General features: G+C 38.6%; 1 protein-coding gene across 3 annotated transcripts in view; it reads left to right on the top strand.

The window, feature by feature from the left end:
* The window catches only part of Slc12a6 (solute carrier family 12 member 6), an 80570-nt gene that overhangs the window by 12411 nt on the left and 45920 nt on the right, over positions 1–22239 (top strand). Inside the window, exon 1 of one of the 3 annotated variants that reach the window (XM_027422279.2) lies at positions 6487–6699. The exons of the other annotated variants lie outside the window; for them this stretch is intronic. Within the exon in view, the coding sequence (XP_027278080.1) occupies positions 6582–6699 (118 nt within the window). The 5' untranslated portion in view covers positions 6487–6581. Of the gene's footprint in view, positions 1–6486; positions 6700–22239 lie in introns of those variants that run through there. 3 annotated transcript variants of the gene reach the window in all.

Raw genomic sequence — 22239 nt, 5'->3', positions numbered from 1 at the left:
TGTATTTGGTGTGTCTTCATTTCACTTTTTCCATTAATTCACTTTGTTATTTCTTCACAAAATTATTAGCTTGTGATGAATTGGAAATATAACAAATTCTGCTTGGTGTGGTGACACATTCCTGGGAAGGTAAAGGCAGGAAGAGCAGGGCTTTAAGGCCCGTCTTCATCCACTACATAGTGAGCTTGAGACTGGGCTGGGCTCTATGAGACCCTGTCTCATTGAACAGGGAAAAGATAGCCTTCACAGAAATAATTTGCAAAATACTATTCTAAAACAGTGGTTAATCATCCTTCATATATGTGTCTGACCCTCCAAATGAAGCATACTCAATGAGGAAACTGAGTAGTGTATCTCTACCATTGTTTCTGGATAGGAGTTGGGAATAGGCTTGTCTTTGATGTGCAGTTGTGATTTTGCTTAAGAATCCCTGTCCTAAGTCTGGGAAGATGACTTAGTGGATGAGAGTGCTTGCTGTATAAGCACGAGGATCTGAGTTCAAATCCCAGCACCCACATAAAGGCCCAGCATGGCTGCATGTGTCTCATCCCAGCATCTGGAGATGGCAGCAGGTAGACCTGGGACTCACTGGCTAGCCTGCTTTTCCAGAAACAATGAACTTCAAGTTGAGTGAGAGACCTTCTTTCAAGAGAATAAGACAGAGAAACATGAAGAGGACACTTGATTTCCTTTTCTGGCTTCCACATACACATATACCTGTGAATGAACACACACACATTCTCATTCTCTCTCTCTCTCTCTCTCTCTCTCTCTCTCTCTCTCTCTCTCTCTCTCTCCATGCCACAGGTAGGAAGTTAAAATTGGGGGGAAGTTCCCACTTTTTTTTTTTTTTTTGGTTTTTCGAGACAGGGTTTCTCTGTGGCTTTGGAGGCTGTCCTGGAAGTAGCTCTGTAGACCAGGCTGGTCTCAAACTCACGGAGATCCACCTGCCTCTGCCTCCCGAGTGCTGGGATTAAAGGCATGTGCCACCACCGCCTGGCTAAGTTCCCATTTCTTTATAAATTCTTCAATTCTGGGGAGACTGGAGAGATGGTTCAGAGGTTAAGAGCACTGGTGACCCTTCCAGAGGTCCTGAGTCCAGTTACCAGCAACCACATGGTAGCTCACAACCATCTCTAATGGGATCTGATGCCCTCTTGTGTCGTACAGGCATACATGCAAGTGGAACACTCATATGCATAAAATAAATCCTTCTATTTTAAACAGTGGAAGGAGGTACTAATGAGATCCCATGCCTAACCGAGGAGTTATTGGTGGCTAACAGCTGCTGGAGAAGTGAGTGAGGCGTCACTTTACTCTAGTGATGTAGCCATTGGTAAATTGCCTGTGCCCCTGCTAAATAACCTATGACATGCCCATGCAAACAACACTAGGTACAGAGAAGGGGACTCACTGGAAAGAGTTCAGTGGGAGTGAGAGGAGCAAAAAAGAGGGTAAGGGGGTAATATCGCCAAAATACATACATTTATGAAAGTGTCCAAATAAATTTTAGAAAACAGTGTTTTCTAAAAATGAAATATATTACATATTTTCTCCTCACCTCATCTCTATAGGAGGGTGAATATTGTATATTATGGTTGTACTGAATATAAAATAGAGCACAGTTTACAACTGAGGATAAACCAGATAAACTCAGGGTGTTTAATAAATTTACCTTAATCAAAAATGAAAATATTTTTTAATTTACTTGGCCACTGACTAATGGTTGCTATGATTCAGTAAGAATCTCTACATTAAGGCCAGGTGTGGTTATGCAGGCCTTTAATTCCAGCTTTAGGCAGATGGATCTCTGTGAATTCAGGCCAGCCTGGTCTATTTAGTGAGTTTCAGACTACTTGGAACTACACAGTGAGACCTGTCTTAAAAAATAACAACAGCAACAACAACAACAAAAAAAACAAAAACGAAAAGCCTACCATAAATATTTTCAAAACAATCATATGTTGGAACTGTTTGCAAGGATTTTCTGCGCTCTTGGCTTCTTTAAAATGCCCTTTGGGATGAAGTAATACTGTAGGTGTGCAGCCATCAATTGGGTATAATTTAAAGGTTCCACCTCAAGTATTTAGTCTTAATAGTAGGGAAAGTACTTGGAATGGTGTCTTAGAACTGCAGGGGTTTAGGAGAAGTTCAGATGGTTTGATCTGGTTCAAGGCCACAATTCGCTGTTCTTAGCAATTCCCAGTGAACACAGTACTTTATAAACCCTTGTCCTGTGTAGTGTGTGGTTGTAAGTGAATGAGAGAATTCTGTGAACAAATGTATACAGATAAAGACTCCCCAGTGTGGGCTCATGAAATCTAGTCTGTTCTGTCTTATCTGTGTTCTGTTTTTAAACTGCTTTTATTATTTTTATTTTATATGTATGGATGTCTTGCTTGTATGTATGTCTATGTACCATGTGTGTGCCTGATGCCCATGGAGGTCAGAAGAGAGCAATGGATTCCCTTGGACTGGAATTAAAAATGGTAGTGAGCCTCCATGTTGGTGCTAGGAGTCAAACCCTGGTTCTCTGGAAGAGCATTCAGTGCTCTTAACAGCAGAGCCATCTCTCCAACCCCTTTATCCAGTTTTTAAAGATAATACACCTGAATATTTGTTCAAGTTTAATTTCATATTTTATTTTAAAAGTGAATGCTACTTAAATTTAAATGTATTAGGAGATGTTTAGCATATCTGCAGGATTTTCCCAAGAGTGCACAGAATGTCATTTGTCACAGTTCATATTTTAACATACAAAGGCTGGGCTGTTAAATCTAGAGGTTTTGCTTCCTGCTCACTAGTAGTTTTCTTACATCATGGACCCAGCTTTTAAATGAGTGCTTACTAGAAAAAATGTAAAACTATTTCAAGATGGGCATGGTGGCCAAGGCAGGAGGATCACACATTCCAGACCAACTTGGGCTACATATTAAGACCCTGTCTCAAAACAAGGACAAAAAAACAAAAAATAAAAAACCCTGTCAAAAAGATCATATGACTCTAGGTCTGGCATGGTGGTGCACACCTTAATTCCAGCACTTAAGAGGCAGAGGAAGGAGAATCTTCTCGAGTTTGAGGCCAGCCTGGTCTAGGACAGGACAGCCAGAGCTACATAGTGAGACCTTGTCTCAAAAAAGCAAAAATAAATAAAGTTCAAAATGAAAACCATATGGCTCTAGGTTATTCATATATAGTGTAACTGTCAGTTTCCAAGAACCTAGATAAAAATACATATGATTTGCCCAAAATTTGAGAATTTTTGCCATTGGATAGAATAATAAAAATGTGTTACAACTCGATAATCCTTGTGAAAGTAATTTTTTACTGACTTTTCCTTGTTCCAGTCTTTTCACCGTATAACTTGTCTTTTTTTTAAATAAATGCTTGAATACTGGTTATGATGAATTATGAGTTCACTCTAAAAATACATAATTGGGTAGGGTGGCATAGTGTGAGTTATAATTTCAATTGTAATTACCCCAAATAGTCTCATTCTTCTGAAGGATGACTATTCTGACAATTTAAAGTTATAGTTAGAAACAAAACATTGTAAAACTAATTAGTAAAGGGACTGTATAACTAATTAGTAAAGGGACTGTGTACACTTTGGTCTGATATGGAAAACACTGTGGAAGTGATGCATTAAAGATGCTGCTTTTGCATACAGGCTCTGGGCCTGGCCTCAGTGTCTTATTATTTTTAAATGCCACACATTTTTTAAATGTGACGGTGTAAATATTCCAAACCTGCAAAACAACTCTCTTAAGGTTCTAAAACCAAAGCTCAAACAAAGCATTTATGCAGCTCTCCAGTCTGTGTGTAAAATGGAACTTGACCCCACAGTAACTAAAGCTGAAGTTCATCTTCCATTGTATTTCCTAACATTTCATTATGAAAAATTTCAAATGTGGGAAAAACTTGAAGGACTTGTACAATGCACACTCACAATTTTCATTTTGTATATTACCACACCTTTCCCTTTCAATATATTTTTTTGTTCATTTTTTTAACTCTTGAACAGTAAGTATACTTTGACTATGCTTTTCTCTTGTGAATGTATGTCTGAGGTACTGTCACTTTAGGGATGTTAGGAATATGAACATTTTGTGGGCGCACACTTTGGTTATTAGGAGTACATGCTTGAGAGCAGGGTGCCCGAGGGATGGATTGAGTGCCAGGCTCTTTTCCATAGCTATCCTATGAACAGCCTCAACAACAATGTATGGAAGTTTTTTCATCCCACATTCTTGCCACATTTATTTGACCTTACTAATTTTTTGACCTTACTAATTTTTTGACCTTACTAATTTTGGTATGACTTTATTTAATAGTGTTTCATGTGACCATATATTGCATTTTAGGTATCTGTTAAACCCCCTGCTTCTTTAAGTAATTACTCTGTTGACATCACTCATGTATTAACACTACTTTGCCTTCAGTTTTCCATGACCTTCAGTTTTTCCACAGTTCATCCTAGAAGAGTACTGTAAAATTGCTTACTGCTGTGGCACAAAGTTGGTAAATAAATTACTCCTATCATAGATTAACAGGAATCTGTCACATTCCTATTTGTTTAGTTTGGTTTTTTTTTTTAAGAGGAGGAGAGTGAGAGGTTAACATTTAGATCTAGTCTTTTTTTAAAGATCTGTTTTTTGAGAGAGAGGAGAGAGAGAGAGAGAGAGAGTGTGTGTGTGTGTGTCCATCCATCCATCCGTGTCCCCGTCTGCATTAGGATGCATGCAGGTGTTTATATATGAGACTAGAGGCATCAGATTTTCTAGAGCTGGAGTTACAGGCAATTGTGAACTGCTTTATGTAGATGCTAGGATTCAAAGGAGTCCTCTACAACCTTAACTGCTAAGCCATCTCTCCAGCCCTAGGACCTAGTCTTACACACAGAAGCTGTACATGTAAACATTGTTTCTGTTCATCAACTGTAAAAAACTAGCCACAGTTCAGCTTTTCATAAGATGGATTTGAAAGGTAGGATCCAATTGGAAAATGTACTGGTACTAATAGTATTAGTGAACGATGAACTCGGAATGTAATAGTGACATCTGACAGTTTGATGGTGCTTTTAACTTCCTTCAAATAAATCAATGGAGTAGCTGTGTTCCAAGTATAGACAAACACCTGACAATTATTTCAAAGATAGAAATATATATATATATATATATATATATATATATATATATATATATTTCTGGCTATGTGTGTGTGTGTGTGTGTGTGTGTGTGTGTGTGTGTGTGTGTGTGTGAATACCTTGATTCCCAGCACTGGAGAAACAGACAGGTGGATCTCAGAGTTCATGGGTAGCCAGGGATACATAGTGAGACTCTGTCTCAAAAGATACATACATATACACAGGGTGGGGGGGGGAACGTTATTTTTAAAAAAGAGTCATACACAAATTTCACAGGTTATAAACTTAACTTCTCTAGCAATCTTCTATTTAAACCTCATTTGCACATTAGAACAGTGTAAAGAGACTTTTAAAAGTCTTAATAGTACAGGGTCTATTCCAAACCAGTTAAATAGGAATATTTGAGATTGAACCCAAGCATTAGTATTTTAAAAGGTCCCCAGGTGATTACAATGTGCAGCCAAGCGTGCAAACCAGAACTATTAGGAACACATGAAGTAAAATCTGGTTAAGTACATGTGAACTTCCTCTTAAATATAGTGTATGTTGCCTACTACAGGACTTTGGGCATTTTAAAGTTTGTCTTCACTTTTTACAAGCACCATGACTTTAGGCATTTTTTGTATCTGTTTCATCAGAGAATTAATGAGACTGATGTGGAGTTTCTAGGGCAATGAAGAGTACCAAGTAGGTCTGATTACCGGGTTGGTCCTCTTTAGAGGTGTGGTCTTTGAAATTAAACACATTTGTGCTTTTAACAAAATTAGTTTCTCCTCTTGGATGTCACTGCATGCACCTGGGCATCTAAAACAGTGTTGTTTATAAATGATGTCATTAAATATTGGCTAAATAGATGTTTTTTCACCTGAAGGAGGAGAAAAGCCTTTCACTGACTCTTCGGAGGTTTTTTCCAATGCTTTGAACTTAAGCAACAACGGAAACCCAACAGTCTACCTTTTATTTTCTTAGTTGACATAGTGCCAGTTTTCATTAAAGAGAGTAGTTTGTAAAGAAACTATTCCCTAATCTTTCTCATGTGAAATAAGAGGGCAGAGGTTGAGATGATGAAGTCCAGAGAGGGCAATAAATTAAGTAAAGGAAGTGGGAGACAGGGTGGACAGCACTTGGTGAACTGTGCCCGGGCTTCAGCGTTCTGCCGCCCGGAGAAACAGCCCAGACACTTGGGGTTCTACAGGTTAATAACAATAAGCAAGGGGTGGAGTGCCTAAGCCTTTTAAGAGAATGATAAACACGGCGGAAGGCGTGTCTTCCAGCGCCCCACTCCCTTGGGGCTGTGATCACGTGGGCTTAATACTTCCCGATTCCCAGCCACTGTCTCCCTAGGTTGTGATCTGAGTGTGGAGGGAGGCAGGGAAACACGGGAAGGAAATTTAAACGCAGCAAGAGCAGAAACTGCAAGGGTCGGTTAGAACAATGCCGCACTTCACCGTGACCAAGGTGGAGGACCCAGAGGAGGGGGCAGGAGGCCCCGTCTTCCCCGAGCCCAGCTCAGCAGAAGTAAAAGCCTGGATTCAGGATCCCCAAGAACCAGGTGAGTCCCGCGCCTGTAGCTTTGGGGACCCACAGACTAGTTTTTGTGAGGGAAGTGACTTGGCCATTAGTCTATTCGAACTGTTGCTCACCGTACGGATGGAGGGAAAGCGTGTTTTTCAGTTGCTTTACTACCCGTATATCTGATAACTTGTCTTTTTTTTCCCCCACGAAGTGGTTTGTTTTTTACCCCACAAAGAGTTTTCTGTGTCCATTACCAACAGGTGAAATTGAATCGGTGGCAATGTATGAAAAGAGTTTTCAAGCAAAAAGAAAGACACAGTAAAAGTCATTTATGCAGAATTTAGAATCCAATTTCGTTCAGAGGCTTAGATTCTATCTAGAGAAGACTTCTAATAACTCTTTAATGAAAGAAAAAGTACAATAGATGTTCATTGTGATGATCAGCATAGCATCAGGTTTAATAAAATTATTTGATGAATATGCTTATCTCTTTTGTGGCCTCTCAGTGGTGACAGTTATACTTTCCCGGGGAATTGTGGTTTGGGATTTTTAAACATGCAATTAAAGTCTGAATTAATGCTGTGGTAATAAATATAGTTACACTTTTAATCTTTCTTTAAACTTGTAAATCATCAACAGCGTCTCTGTATGTGAGCAAAGCTTAATGAAAATTCACAATTTCTCAGTAGTTCTTCCTTGTAACGAGCAGCTGTGGATAGTATCTCAGGGCTAAGGAACTTTAACTTGAGATGGAGAAAAGTGTCCCATTTATTTATTTCCATCCTTCTAGTGAGGGAATTTATTAGGAGACAGTAATGGAGATGTTTTATGTAAATTCTTTGCCCACTAGGTTATTTTCGTTTGCTATATAGCACAGAGCTGTGAGAGCAAGTTTAAACTACATTGAACCTGGTTCTCTATGACTTCAGCTCTGAAGAGCTAACATCTCTCAGGCTTGGGTGTATTTGAAGTTGCCCTTTCTCCATTGCTGGTATTTTCAGATCCTTTGGTGTATTCTCTACTATCTTCAATAATGCCACAAAATGCAAGTGAACTATCTCATTTCTCACTTTTCTGTCTTAATTGTTTCACCCTAGTCTCATTATTTGGAGAAATTTCCTTTTGGGGAGGGGGGATTTAGAAAAAAGTAATAAAAGTCACTCAGTATTCACAGCCACCTAGAAAGCCATAAAATTTTGATAGAACCCAGCTTTATTAATAAGGTGACATTATTAGGCTTAATATATATATTCCCCTCCATAAAATTGCTTTGAAAAAGGAAGAAACAGCAGAAACCAGCTAACTCAAATTTAATAAGGCTCTTTAATTTCCATAACATCTCAAAGTATCCACTTGAATAAACTGATATTTGATAAGTGAACAACTACTGGGATTACCTAAATTGTCTTTACTGTAGGGTTAAGTTAGACGAGAAGAAGGGGAAATTTTTTCTTTACTTGTTATTGAAAGTTGATTTCTCTCCCAGTCTGGCACATTTGCTTGAAATTTACCCCTTGCTCTCCCAAGTTAAAAAACAAAACAAAACAAAAAAACAAAGGAAGAAATTCAGCAAAACTTAGTATTTTGTACAATGAATATGTACTACTAAAGATACTAGCTGATTTGTTGTTTTGTTTAGGACTTCAAACCCTGGCCGATTATGTAAGCTCCCTTCGGTCCTCCCCCTTTCTTCTCCCCCCTCCCCCCCACCCTCGTGTCTGTGTAGCAAGAAAAATATGTACTGTCATATAAACCAAACAAAAATATTTAACTAGTATATTTATGTGAACTATAAAAATAATCTGAGAGAAAATAGAAATATGAAAATAGAGCTATTCCAAACTAATTTTGAAGTAATTTTAAATATGTTTTACTGTCCTTAGTGTGAATATATTGTACATGCTATTGGGTTACATAAGAACATTTTCATAAAAATATTAATAAATAAAGTGTAGTAGTTCTTGCTGCACGAGTACTAGAAGTCAGTGTAGCAGAAGGAACTCAAACTGATCTCTGTAACTTCTTCCTCTGAACTCTGCTTTCTCAGCAGCATGCCTATGGAAGTAGCACTGTCACACCTGGGTTGCTCTGTGTCTCCCCCCACCCCCCAGACTGAAGACAAGCAACCCAAGGACAGAGACTTTGTCAGATCATTTGTATCTCAGGGTCCTAAGCAGCTTAGCAAGTAGTTCGGTGACTAGGCATGTTCTGCCTTTTCAGGTCACCAAACTTCAGGCCAGGTGTTACACTTCCAAAGTTCCAAAGATGTAAATTTTACGTTCCCCACCAAAGGCAGTAAAATAGCTTTAGAGTCAGGGACCTGGCTAAGAATCCCAGACCTACTAATTACTACTAATTAGTAATAGTGACAATTTGTAATAATTAGTACCTGAGTGACTTTCGTCAGTTGTTTAGCTTCTCTCCTCATTGGTAAAACCAAGGGAGTAACAATACCTACTTTACAGGACCAACTGCCTGGGATAGATGGCTCATAGATACATGTGTGACATCACACTACCAATAAGAATACCTGTTTCTTACATTGTGATTAGTGGGTCACTGAGAAAAAGAATCAGGTTCAGATAACTGATGTTGGAAGAATAAGTTGCCTGGAGGGCATCCTAGATAGGGATCTGAGAAGGGGACCCAACAGATTTTTAAGGGGAGGTCTAGAGAGGATCCCAAGCAATAGGAACAATTTGAAGGCATGAGGGGAGAGTTAAGCACTTATGGGAAATGAAATTTGCAGACAGTTACAAGGCATGTGGTAAAGAGGTGAGGGAGGAAGGCAGATGGAGGCTGGTTATCAAAGTGCTATCAATTTCCTCTCCTCCTCCTGTGGGATCCCCTCCAGGCCAGTGACAGTACTTGCCACAGCATGTGATCTGCATTGGAGGTGGTGTCCAGTTACCTGTGCTCCTCATTGTTTCATTTTACTAAGTCATAGTGTCCAGGGTCTACAGATTTGACAGCATTATTAAAAAGGTTTTTTTTTTTTTTTTTTTTTTTTTTTCTGTAGGTATAGTGACACAAGCCTGTAATCCCAGGCTCAGGCAGGAGGATAGAGTTCAAGACCAGACTAGGCTATAACAGTGAGTCTCTGTCTCAAATAAATAAAGTTATTTTATAGGACTATCACAGACATTAACTTTTTATTGCATTTCTTAATCAGATATGTATGCTACATTCAAATCTTGATTTAAGTATTAGGTTCATGTAAATATTGTCATTAAATAATTGCTCTAAATCTCCTTGCTCCTCAAATCAGCTTATGGCAGCTGTGGATTAGGCAAATTTGGACTGTCAGGTGTACCTCACTAGACACAGATGGCAGATTGGAAGAGAACTCTAAGGAAAGTGTCAGAAATGGACCTATTGTAGTAGAGAAAACAGCCTCTATTGTTACCAAACAACAGCCTCAAACATGAAGCCCAGTGGGGACACACATGGTAGAAGAGCATGCTCTGAGAGTTGTATGAAGTCAAGATTAACTCAGGGACTCAGTAGATATAACTGTTAGCTAAATATTAGTTGTGCTTGTTGCCCAGGAAATATCCTTTTAAATGTGACTTTTGACTACTTCTTATTGATTAAAATTAAAATAGGCTGAAGTAGACAACTACAGATTCTTCTCTATGAAGATTATTTTCTGGATTAAAGATTTACAGTGAGGTATGCTGTCATTCCCTGTATCCCCAGCTAGACCTCTGTCTCAGCACATGGCTTTGATCCATCACTCAGGAGGCAGAGGCAGAAGCAGAGGGAGCTCTGTGAGTTCAAGGCCAGCTTGGTCTACATAGCAAGTTCCAGACTAGTCTGGGCTACATAAGACCCTGTCTCAAAGAAATTTTTTAAAAACTTTTATTTTTCTTCCTCCTTTGAACTATTTACATGGGATTTTTACCAACCCCAAGAACAGAAACAAAAATCTTCACGTTTTAAAATTTGAGTTAAAAGTTTTCTTTGGAACTGGCTGGGCAGTTTTTCTGCTTCCTGTACTATACTTCAGTATTCCAGAAATGTAAGAAGGACTTTACACACATCCCTCAAATATCTCCTCATTTATTTTGTCATGATTTTTATTGTACCTAAGAACAAGAATCCAGATTTTGGAGCTAGGGATTTTGGAGTGGTTCAGTGGTTGAAATGCTTGCTCTGCAAGTCCTAAGAACTCGAGTTCTCATGCCTGCTGGGCATGGTGGCCTGCCTGCCTGCCTGCCTGCCATTCCAGCCTTGGAAAGTAGAGATGGGATCTCATGAGCATGCTAGCTAGCAGGACTAGTCACTTCAGTAGGTCTGGCTTTGGCTCAGCAACCTTGCAGTCTTAGACCTCTACATGCATATCCACACATATGCACACACCACACATACACAGAACACGGGGAAAAGAGTACTACAAGTCTGAATGTGTTTCAGCTCTCTACACCTTGAAACACCGTGTGGTTTGGCATGTTGCATTCTCAATCTTGAACATTTCCCTTCTCTGTTTCTATACTACTTAACCACTGGTTTGTTAGGGTTTCTCACTCCCACATTTTCTTGCTTAGTATCCCAACCCTCATGTACTGTTTGCTACTTTGGCCCCACAAGAGACATACCAGATTGAAACATATTGAATGCTATAAAGATAAAACCTCTATAAAAATACACATACAAGTGGGTGTGGTGGTACATGCCTAGAATCACAGTACTAGGAAGGCTGAGGTAAGAACTTACATAATGAGACACTGTCTCAAAAGTTAAAACCACTGAAATTACTCATTTGATTTTAAATATTGCTTATTAATTTTTCATTCTATACTCAGTATTTAATTGGGAGTAAAGAATATATTATGTGTAATTTTAGCATATTATACCACTTTTTAAAACTTGACAGATGTCCAAATTCACCATGACATTTCAAATTTGAAAGATTTTTAAATTTCAGTCCAAATTTGGACATACAGAGAAAGATTATCAGCTGGTAAACTCCAAAGAAGCTAGTATTTCTTGGTTTTGACGGGTTGAAAGAGGGAGAAATTTCACATATAAAATGTTAGAAACATTGGGCTAATAAATAGCAGCTGCCATTGCCAAGCCAGGTGGGTAGCTGAGCCACTGTTAATCAGGCCCTTAACAATACTGAGTTACTTAATTCCCACAACAACCAGTGCAGGCAACCATCATACCACATCAGAGTAGGAAAGTGAGGTACCAAGAAATCAAGGCTACGTAAAATGGCAGATGCAGAACTCAGACTTGGCATCTGTACAGCTGCAAAACCTTCCTTCCTCCCCTACACTGTACTGTCTGCTACTCCCCAGCTACACATACATTAAAATTTTTTAATTTAAGATATAGTAATTAAAAATACAATTATATCGTTTCCCCTTTCCTCTCTCCAAACCTTCTCAGGCCCCTTCTCTCCATGTATGTATGTATGTATGTATGTATGTATGTATGTATGAAAAAAAAAATATATATAATGCATATATGTATATATATGTGTGTATGTATATGTATGTATATATGTAATAATAATCAAACACTATTTAAATTCTTTTCTGTTACTAGGCTGCTGTATTCTCTTATTTATTAATTCTAAGACTCAATTTCTTTTGTAATCACAAATTCCTCAAAATTAAATGAAAGTTTATTCCTTCTTCAACATTTGCATAGGTTACATTGCCCTCTTATTTGGTATGTATTACTTCCAAATATTCTGTATTCTAAATGATGCAAACAAAAAATAAAAGCTGAGCAAGCAGGAAACTTAGCTTAATCTAAGTGTTCAGATTAACTCTCTAATCCTCACATTTGTAGAGTTAGAGACTTAAAGACTAAGGGTTAATAGTAAGATAGGACAATGTAAAAATAACTGACTTGTAGTGTAACTTGAAAATGATGGAAGCTGGGTGTGATTGTCTGGTGCTGCAGTATCTTTACAAGTTCAAGGCCAGCCTCAGCTGGAGTGTGAGACCTGTTTAAAAAAAAAAAAAAAGAAAGAAAGAAAAAAGCAAGAAACACCTACATGTACAGTAAAATTATACTAGGTATTTTTATTTCGATAAGATAATAGAAAAATAATTCTGCTTAAAGGAAAATTTTCATATAGGCATAACACAGAATGGTAAAAATTGAATATGGTACATAAATACATAAAAATATGAATGATTTTAATCCAGTAAGCCCCATATAATAAGGTAGGTCCCTTCACTTGTGTTCTCACACTGCAGCAAAACCTTTTGTGGAAGAAAATTCTAATGTTAGTGTTAGAAATGTCAGCTCTGGAGCAAGAGTCTTAAAAAGCTGTCACCATCATTCTTCCACCTCCTTGCTTTTAACTCTGGTTTACCTTTTGGCAGGGTGTTCTCCCCCCACCCCCCCAACACACACAGGGTTTTTCTGTGTAACGGCCCTGCCTGTCCTAGAACTTGCTCTGTAAAACAGTCTGGCCTCAAACTCATAGAGATGAGCCAGACTTTGCCTTCTGAGTGCTGGGATTAAAGGCATACCCCCACCCCCCTCTAGTTTGCTTTTTATCTGAACTTCTGTTTTCATTCTCTGCATACCATAAAAAATTACACAAAACCACATTGAACTCCATTACCTCCAGGCCTGATCTGTATCCTTTTCCTCCAGAAGCCATACCTGTGTTCCTGGCTTTGATTATTCCATATATCTCTTTGCACTCAGATGTACCCAACACTGTGTCTTAACTTGCAGTTGCTCATGATTTTATTTGATTGTTTTGCAAACGACTGGTTTTGATCTTGTGATCCACCTACTTTGCCTCCCAGATGCTGGGGTGGTAGGAATGTACCACCGTATTTGATTTTGTAATTATATTTTATTTCTTCAGGTGTATTGTGGATTTTGAAAGGATGAAGAATAGTCTTTTAATATTTTTGGAAAAGTATTTTTTATTGTAGGAAATTTCAAACTCTAAAAATTACAGTGAATTTCCTGTCTGTGTCTCTTCCCTCTTGTTTTTCTTTTTCTTTTTAGATATTCTTTGTATTTAGAAATACCAACTCCCACCTTTAAAAAATGTTGAAACTATTTTCCCTCATTATTTATCTTTTAATGTTTCATTGCAATATAGTTGGCAAAAAATTAACTGCATGTGTGTACTATATGAGTTTTCACACACATATGTACTTGTGAAACAGTCACCATAATCAAGATAATGAACACTTCATTACTCACAAAAGTTTTTCTGTGTCCTTTACAACTCAGTTGCCTGGTTCAAGAGCAATAGCTAGTCTTTTTGTTTCTGATTTTGTTTGTTCGTTTGTTTTTCTGTCACTGTCCTCTAGGTTTGCACTTATGAGAATTTTATATGACTAGAATAATAGAGTATGCATTATTTTCTTTTATACAGCATAATTATTTTGGTATTTATCAATTTTTTGTCACTATCCCTTGACTCTAACTCTCCTTAATATATTTTTTATTTCTTGGACTTTTTTTTCTAGAACTTAACATTCAAGGGAGTAGTTGAAAATAAGACAGTCTATAACCGTGTAGACTTCATGAAGAATCTTTAAGTGTTTAATTAGAAGGGTATGTTGATGCCTTCTAGCAGTCCCAACAACTTAGAAGTCTGAGACAGACTTCTCTCCCTCCCTCTCTCTCTCCCTCCCCCCCTCCCTTTCTCACTGAACCTATCAGTAACAAATAGTTGTTTGATGAGGGGTGTGGTCCCCTGAGCCCTTCCTCCATCTGTGTCTGACTGTTAACAGGCCTGTTCTTTTGCAAATTCAGTGTAGGAATCCACAGCTGCTTTGAGTTTGAGACTGTGGTGACTGTGTCTTTCCCAAAAGTTGACATATTATAGCCCTTCTATCTTCCAGCTCTTTAGATTCTACCCCCTTTTCCACAAGGTTCTTTTGAGCTTTACAGAGAATGGTAGAAAAGTCTTGTTTGGAGCTGAACATTCATCCATTTCTAATTCTCTTATAGTTTGTTACTATGCCAGTTTAGCTAGAGAAAACTTTGTTGTTCCTCTCCAGAACTTATGATCTCCACTCTATTGGAGTTTTGACAGAGTTTACATTACCAGGTATCAATTCTCACTGACCCAGCAATTAACTGGTGCAACTAAAGGCATGTACCACTGTGTTCTCATTATTATTTTTAGGTTCAAGAGACTGCTGCCACATCTCTATTTAGCTGGTCCAATCAACTGTTAATTCTAAATAGTTTTTCTGTTGCTAGCTGCTTGGTTTCCCTAGATAGATTGCTTTTTTCTTTGTCACTTCATGAGAGCTTAAGTTCATTTGCTGTAGGATGACAAGTGCTGGCAGCCTCAAGAAAACAAAGGTGGGTGCAGGAATTTCTGTCTTGTTTTTTGTCTGTGACATGGAACCAATGCTCTTAAAAATGTCAAAAATTTTCACAGTATTGTCTTTAATGCCTGTAACTCCCATTGGAGTTTAAATGTGAAATGCCCCCCCCATCAGGTATTTGAACATGTGGTTCCTAGTTGGTGGCATTATTTTAGGAGCTTACAAAACCTGTGGGGTGGGAATTATGGTTGATAGAGTTGGGTCACTGGGAATAAGCCTTTGAAGGTTGTGGCCCAATCCTGCTTCTAGCCTGAGCTCCTGGTCCACCATGATGTGAGGAGCCCCAGTTGCACACTACCAACACCATGAATTGACCATTCCTTCCCTGTCATGATGAGCTAAAAGTGAAACAGTCAGACAAAATCAGCCTTTGTGTTCAGCATTTGGTAGTAGGTTTCAATACGACTCTTTTGAAAAGTGTTATTTCTCACTACCAGTTTTCTTCTTCTTTACCTTCCCCTAATTTATCCCTTTTTGTTCCAATGCATTCTCTCTCCTTTCTCTATTGAAAGCCTCTCTCTCTGTAATTTCCTGACCTTTCTGGGTATTTCCAAATGAAACACACATATCTAAAGATTCAAAGTTAATATTCACAAATGAGAGAAAACATGACATTTGTATTTCTGTGCTTGGGGTACTTCATTCAAAATGATTGCTTTCAGCTCTATCTAATTACCTGTGAATTTGCAATTTCATTTTTGTTAATAGCTGTAAATATTCTACTGTATAAGTATACCACATTTTCATTATCCATGAAAACCACAGTTTGCATTTACTGGGGATATGACTAGAGCAGTAATGAATGTGAGTGAGCAGGTATCTCTGCAGTAGGATAGAGTCCTTTGGGTATGTGCCTGAGAGGAGTATGCCTGGATCCTGTGGTACATGTGTTTTCAATTTTTTGAAGAACCTCCACACTGATTTTCACAGTTTCATCACTGATTTTCACTCCCCTCGGTAATGAATAAATTCCCTTTTCCCCACATCCATACATACCAGCATTTGTCATATTTTTTAAAATTTAAAATTATTTTGGCCACTTATATTTTATCTTTTGTGAACTTCTATTTAATACCATGTCCCATTTTTAATTGGTTTGTTTAATTTTTGGAATACAGATACTAACCCTCTGTTCTGTGTATAGCTGTTAAAGACTTTTTTTCCCCTTCCTGTAGGCTTCCTCTTCACTCAAATGATGGTGCCCTTGGCTGTACAGAAACATTTTAGCTTCATGAAATCCCATTTATTAATTGTTGGTCTTAATGGCTGCAATATTGAGATCTTCAGAAAGTCCTTTCCTTTGTCAATCAGTCCAGGCATATTTCCTTCTTTTCTGTCTATCAGATTCAGGGTATCAGGTTATATGTTGAGGTCCTTGATCCATTTGGAATTGAATTTTGTGCAGAATGAGTGATGAGGAGTTTCATTCTACATGTAACAAACCAGTTTGGGCAACACTGTTTGTTGAAGATGCTTTTCTCTCTCCAGTGTGTACTGTTGACTTCTTTGTTAAAAAAAAAAATTAAGTAGCTGAGGGGTGTGGGTTTGTGTGTAGGTCCTCAATTCTATTCCATTGGTAAAAATGGTGGCTGTTATACCACTACCATGCTGGTTTTCTATAACTGTGTAATACAACTTGAAATCTGGTATGGTGATACCTCCAGCAGTGATGGAGGAGGTCCTTTTGAGTATATGTTTGTCTTATTGGTTGATAAATAAAGTACTGTTGGCCAATAGGGAAGCAAGTTAGGTAGGACTAGGAGTCTAGGAGGATTCTGGGAACTGTAGTAAAGAGAAGTCTTATGATCCAGGCAGGAAGTGAGATAGCAGGCCGACTCAGAATATAAGCAGGGGCAAGCAGGAAATTGTGCTCCCCCCCCCTTGTCTGTGGAGCTTCCATGTGATCCCGCTGGTGTCCGATAAGATAAGTTTTTATAAAATATGTAGATTAATGATTATGGTTGATACTTAAGACTGAGCTAGCAAGTAAGAGATCCTAGTCATTGGCCAGCAGCATTGTACCTAATATTAATCTCTGTGTGTTATTTTGGGCACCCACGTGCCAGCGGGGCTCGGGTAGCTGGCGGAAAGACTTATCATTACACAGCAGTTTGTTGTTGTTTTGGCTATCCTAGATCTTTTTTATTTCTATATGAAATTTAAGAAAGCTTTTTAAATTTCTATAAATAATTGTACTGGAATTTCTGATGTGGATTGCATTGAGTCTGTAGATTGCTTTTGAAAGGATGGCCAGTTTCACAATCTCAGTCCTGCCAATCCATGAGTATGGTCTTTCCATCCTTTGGTATCTTCTTAAGTTTCATTTTTCAGTGTCTTCACGGTTTTCATCATACAAATCTGTATTTATTCCAGGACATGTTTAAAAGCTATTGTGGATAGTATTGTTTCTTTGGTTTCTTTCTTGTTGTGCTTGCCACCAAACTAGTTTTTAAAACTTTTCATTCTGTATGTGTTAGCCAGACCGTTGAGCCCAACTTAGCTTTGGCTTCTTTATATATTTCCTACTGATGTGACAAAATGGATTATCATGAGAACCAAAGAAAATACATAACAACATTTTTTCAAGTGTAGGGTGTTATCAAATATAAAATACTACCACTCTTTTCAGTTTCTTATGTTGAATTTGATTCTTCAATTAGTTTATGAATTTCTTTTTTTTAACTTTTTTTAAAGATTTTATTTATTATGTATACAACATTCTGCTTCCATGTATATCTGCACACCAGTCGAGGGCACCAGATCTCATAATGGATGGTTGCGAGCCACCATGTGGTTGCTGGGAATTGAACTCAGGACCTGTGGAAGAACAGTCAGTGCTCTTAACCTCTGAGCCATCTCTCCAGCCCTAGTTTATGAATTTCTTATATTAAGAATTGCTTTTTTATGTGGTGTGTGTGATAAATAGGGTCTAAATATGTAGCCCCGGCTTACCTAGAACTTGCTATATAGACCAGGCTGGCCTCTGACTCCCAGAGAGCTTTCTTCCTCTGCCTCCCAGTGTTGGGATTAAAAACATATGTCACAATGCCCAGCTTTTTTCTTCTCTATTCATATTCATAAATATTCTTTCTCTCTATTGCTCTCAAATCATTGTCTTGAAAGCTCAAGTAATCCTCTTATCCCACCCTGCCAAGTTGCTGAAATTGAAGCCATGTACCATGATGCCCAATACACTCACTTCTCTTAATAACAATTGTTTAATGAGTATCCTCCATTTCTATCTAATTCTCATAACTTTCTGTGTATTATCTTATTGCATAAATAGAAGTTTTTAGTTTCATGGCATAGATAGAAATTTAAAACTAAGAAATATTTAGTCATTTCCCCAGGTTACCTGAATAGTGCATGGTGGAGTTAGAATCTTACCTGCATTTTACATCCCAGTCCTGTGCCCTTGTTTCCATTCTGCCTTGTATGTGCCAACTGTGACAGAGGGTTCTCGCTTCACTACCATTCTGGGAATCCCTTTGTCTCTCCTACAAAATAAGATGTTAGTAACAGCCACAGCATGGGATGGAAATGCTGTAAATGAAGTGATTCAGATGTCTGTCATATGCATATTCTGATAACTGCTATGGATAACCATTGCTGTTATTTTTGTATGAAAGTTTGTTGTATTTGATTCCAAAACTGCCATGACAAATACATTTCTATGCCAAGTGGATAGGCTGGTTAAATATTGCACAAATTGATATGGTACCTAAAGAGATAGTAGAACCTTTCTCTGAAAGCTAACATGAATTACTTAGGCAAGTCAGCAAAGATTTATTTAAATTAACAGTAAATGAAAGATCTATGAAATATTGTTTCACTGGTGCCATTAATGAAAATTGAAAATGATAGGCATATGCCTGCCTAATAGCTATGATTCAGATAAGAAAAAAAAAGAGAGAGTAAATTCAATCAGCAATGTTGTATAGCTTCTATCAAATGATTGATAAATCAATAAACATTTATAAGTTTGTACACTGAAACTGTTCGTGTAGAAGCACAGGCTGTAATTGGGGCGATCAGAGGATAACCACCTTTATGTGGGTTCCAGGGATGGAATTGCCAGCGAGTATCTTAACCTACCGAGTCATTCACCAGCCCTGTAAATAATTTTTCATAGTCTCTGCTTTCACTAGATTTTAAATTTAAATAGCAGTCCTGATAGTAATGGATGGAAACCCTATAATTTAAGTTTATGTTTTACCTCATTGCTGTCCTTAAAACCATATGTTCAAATTCTCCAAGTTAATCCAGGTCTTACATTGGACAAATTAAGATCTTACATTGGGTAGTTTTCAAGTTTTTTTCCAGAAATACTGGAATAGCATTAGTAATGTTTGCAGCTACATTAGGCAGCTTTATATTTAAGCCTCATGGTAGGTCATCTTCTGTGAATGTGTCATGAGCTCATGCTGTCTTGTGACTTGGGAGACCAGGCTACTGAAAAGCTAACGAACAGAAAACATTAAAAGTCATAAAACCTGAGCCCTTATTTTAGACTTGTGGGTGCTGTAAATGAAAACCACAGTCTGTTTATCAAAACTAAGGTCATCCCACCACTTAGGAGGCTGATGCAGGAGATTGTGAGGCAAACCTGGGCTTCTTAGGGAGTGTCTGTCTTAATCCTGCCCCATCAATCCCCATCACCAAAAAACACCCACAAGAAAAAAAATCATCATTATTATTTTTTGAATCGTGACAAAGTGTAACATAAATCTTACTCCATTTTTACATTTCTTTATTTTTGTCTTCTGGATACAGACTCTCATCTTGTGTAGCCCAAGCTTCTTCAATCTTGAGATTCTCCATCCTCAGGTTCTAGGATTATGGGTATATAGTCACCATGCCCAGTTCAGCTTTTAAATGTACAGTTCAACTGAATTAGGTGTATTTGCATTGTTCTACAAAAGAGCTTCAGAATGCTTGCATTGTGTGAGTCATTGTACACTCCCCACTTTCCTTCCCCCAGCCCTGAGTAACCATCATTCCTGTTTCTGAGCAACTGCTTCAATCGTCAGACAAGTGGACTCATGACACTTGCCTTTTGTGTACATATGACTAAGCTATTTCATTTAGCATGTTCTCAAGATTCATCCATCCTGTAGTTTGTGTTAACTTTGGCACAGTGGCTGTGCCTTACTCTACTGCTTTGTGAGCCAGCAATTGCAACTTTGAGGTCACGGGCCTGCTTCCCTAGCAGTGGTCTGGCCACTCAGGCCACAGCCTGGTGAGAATTCTGCTCCTGCTATAGGTAGTTTTAATGAAATCACTATCCTTGTTATGAATAAGACTCAAGATTTAAAGGCTGGGGTGAAAACCTGGGGAGCTCAGAGGGATTGAGTAGCAACTAGTTAACTGTTTCTCCTTGCTGGCATCCACGGAAGACTCCACCCTACTACTTTCTGTGACTCCATCTTTCCTGGATGCCCTCTGAGGCTCTATGATTACTCTCTGTCAACTAGTTGCTAATTCAGCCTCCTGACCCAAGGTTAATTTTATTTAATTAATGTAAATGCAAACTCAGGGTTCACAGTGTGATTGAATATCCCCAACAAGTTTGTGTCCAAATTACTTTCCTTTTCAAGGCCAAATATTTAATTGTACACATATACTATACTTAGTTTATACATTCAGCAGTGGACATTTGAATTGCTTCTTATTAAATAAATTCTTCATGTTTTTACTAGCTACTGTATTTATTAGCTCACACCTAACAAAGAGATCCATGCCACTAACCTGTCATTGCATAGACTCCCTTACCTAGCTGCCATGGGAAATGACTGAAGGCTGGCGTCTTGAGCTAGGTCACTTGCCCTTTGCCAGTCTTTGTGGTCCTCACACCCAGCTCATCATCCTCACCTGATTCAGGGTGCCATTTTCTTTTCTTTTCATCATAGCCTTTTAACTATACTTCCTGTGCCTCCAGACTGTTATACAGTCTGTTCTTTATAACAGTGTAGTAATCCGTGGAGACAAAAAGCCTTCCAGTGTCTTCCTATCTCACTCAAAGGAACCCAGAAGTCCTGACTATGTCCTAGAAGGCCTCATGTGGCCCATGCTCTTATTTCACTACCTACTCTAGTCTTGAATTTTTGGTTGTGAGCCTAGCCTTTAACGGCTGAGCCATCTCTCCAGCCTTACCTACTCTAGTCTTATACCATGCTCTTACTCCCTGTTCATGCTGTTGATAACCTGGCTTATTTGTTCACTGATAGGACAGCTCACACTTTTGTTCTAAGCATTCTCTTTATCTGTAGTGTTTTTCCTCTTCTCTTCTTTTCTCTTTTCTTTTCTTTTCTTTTCTTTCTTTTTTGCCAGAAGATGATGTCAGATCCCCTGGAACCAGAGTGATAGGCAGTTGTGAGCCTACCATTATGGGTGTTAAGATCTGAACCTAGGTCCTATGTAAGAGCAGCAAGCAGCTGAGACATCCCTCCAGCCCTCTATTTCTGTTATTACTCCCTTTAAAATCCAACCATCAGCCGGCCTCTTTAAAAGTTAACCTGGGGAGAGGGGGGAGAGGGGGTGTGGGGGGGGGGGACTTTGAGAGCCCATCCCACGTGAAGGGATGCGCTCTGTCTCTGGACACATGGGGAGGGGCCTAGGCCCAGCACAGGAAGATTTGGTGGACTTTGTGGAGCCCCTGTTGGGGGCCCTACCCTGCCTGGGGAGTGGTGGGTGGATGGGGTGGGGGTAGGTTGGAGGTGGGGGAGGAGGGATGGGGTGAGGGGAGGGAGAGGGAGAGGGGACTTACAAGCCTGTTCCCTAACTTGAATTAATAATAATAATAATAAATGAGAAGTAGAACAAAAAAAAAAGTTAACCAGGCATGTTGTGTGGCTACTTAAAACCTTCCAGTTATTCCAGACCCATGCTTAGAATAAAAGTGACATTGTCATGGTCTTCATGACCTTGGGTGTGGCTGTCTTCGAATTTTCTGATCTCTGTTAACACCATGCTGCTCACTACACTTTAGCACATTATAAGTTCCCAAATGTACCAAGATTATTCCCATCTTATAAGGCCTTTCTGCACCCATTCCTCTGTTCCAAGCGGTCACTTTCAAGATTGCCATGCCTACTTTCTTTTTATACAAGCTTTAGGTTTTTTAAGATTTTATTTTTTTATTTTAATTATATCTCTTATTGTGTACCCCTTGCCCAACTATTCACCCTCTGTTAGTCTCCATCTACTGCAGATAGAAGCTTCTCAGTTGAGGGTTGAGAAATGCATTG

Source organism: Cricetulus griseus, chromosome 6 (assembly GCF_003668045.3).
Source record: "Cricetulus griseus strain 17A/GY chromosome 6, alternate assembly CriGri-PICRH-1.0, whole genome shotgun sequence".
Taxonomy (NCBI): Eukaryota; Metazoa; Chordata; class Mammalia; order Rodentia; family Cricetidae; genus Cricetulus; species Cricetulus griseus.
The sequence above is the reverse complement of the archived record's forward strand: the minus strand, read 5'-3'. Positions and strand labels throughout refer to the sequence as shown.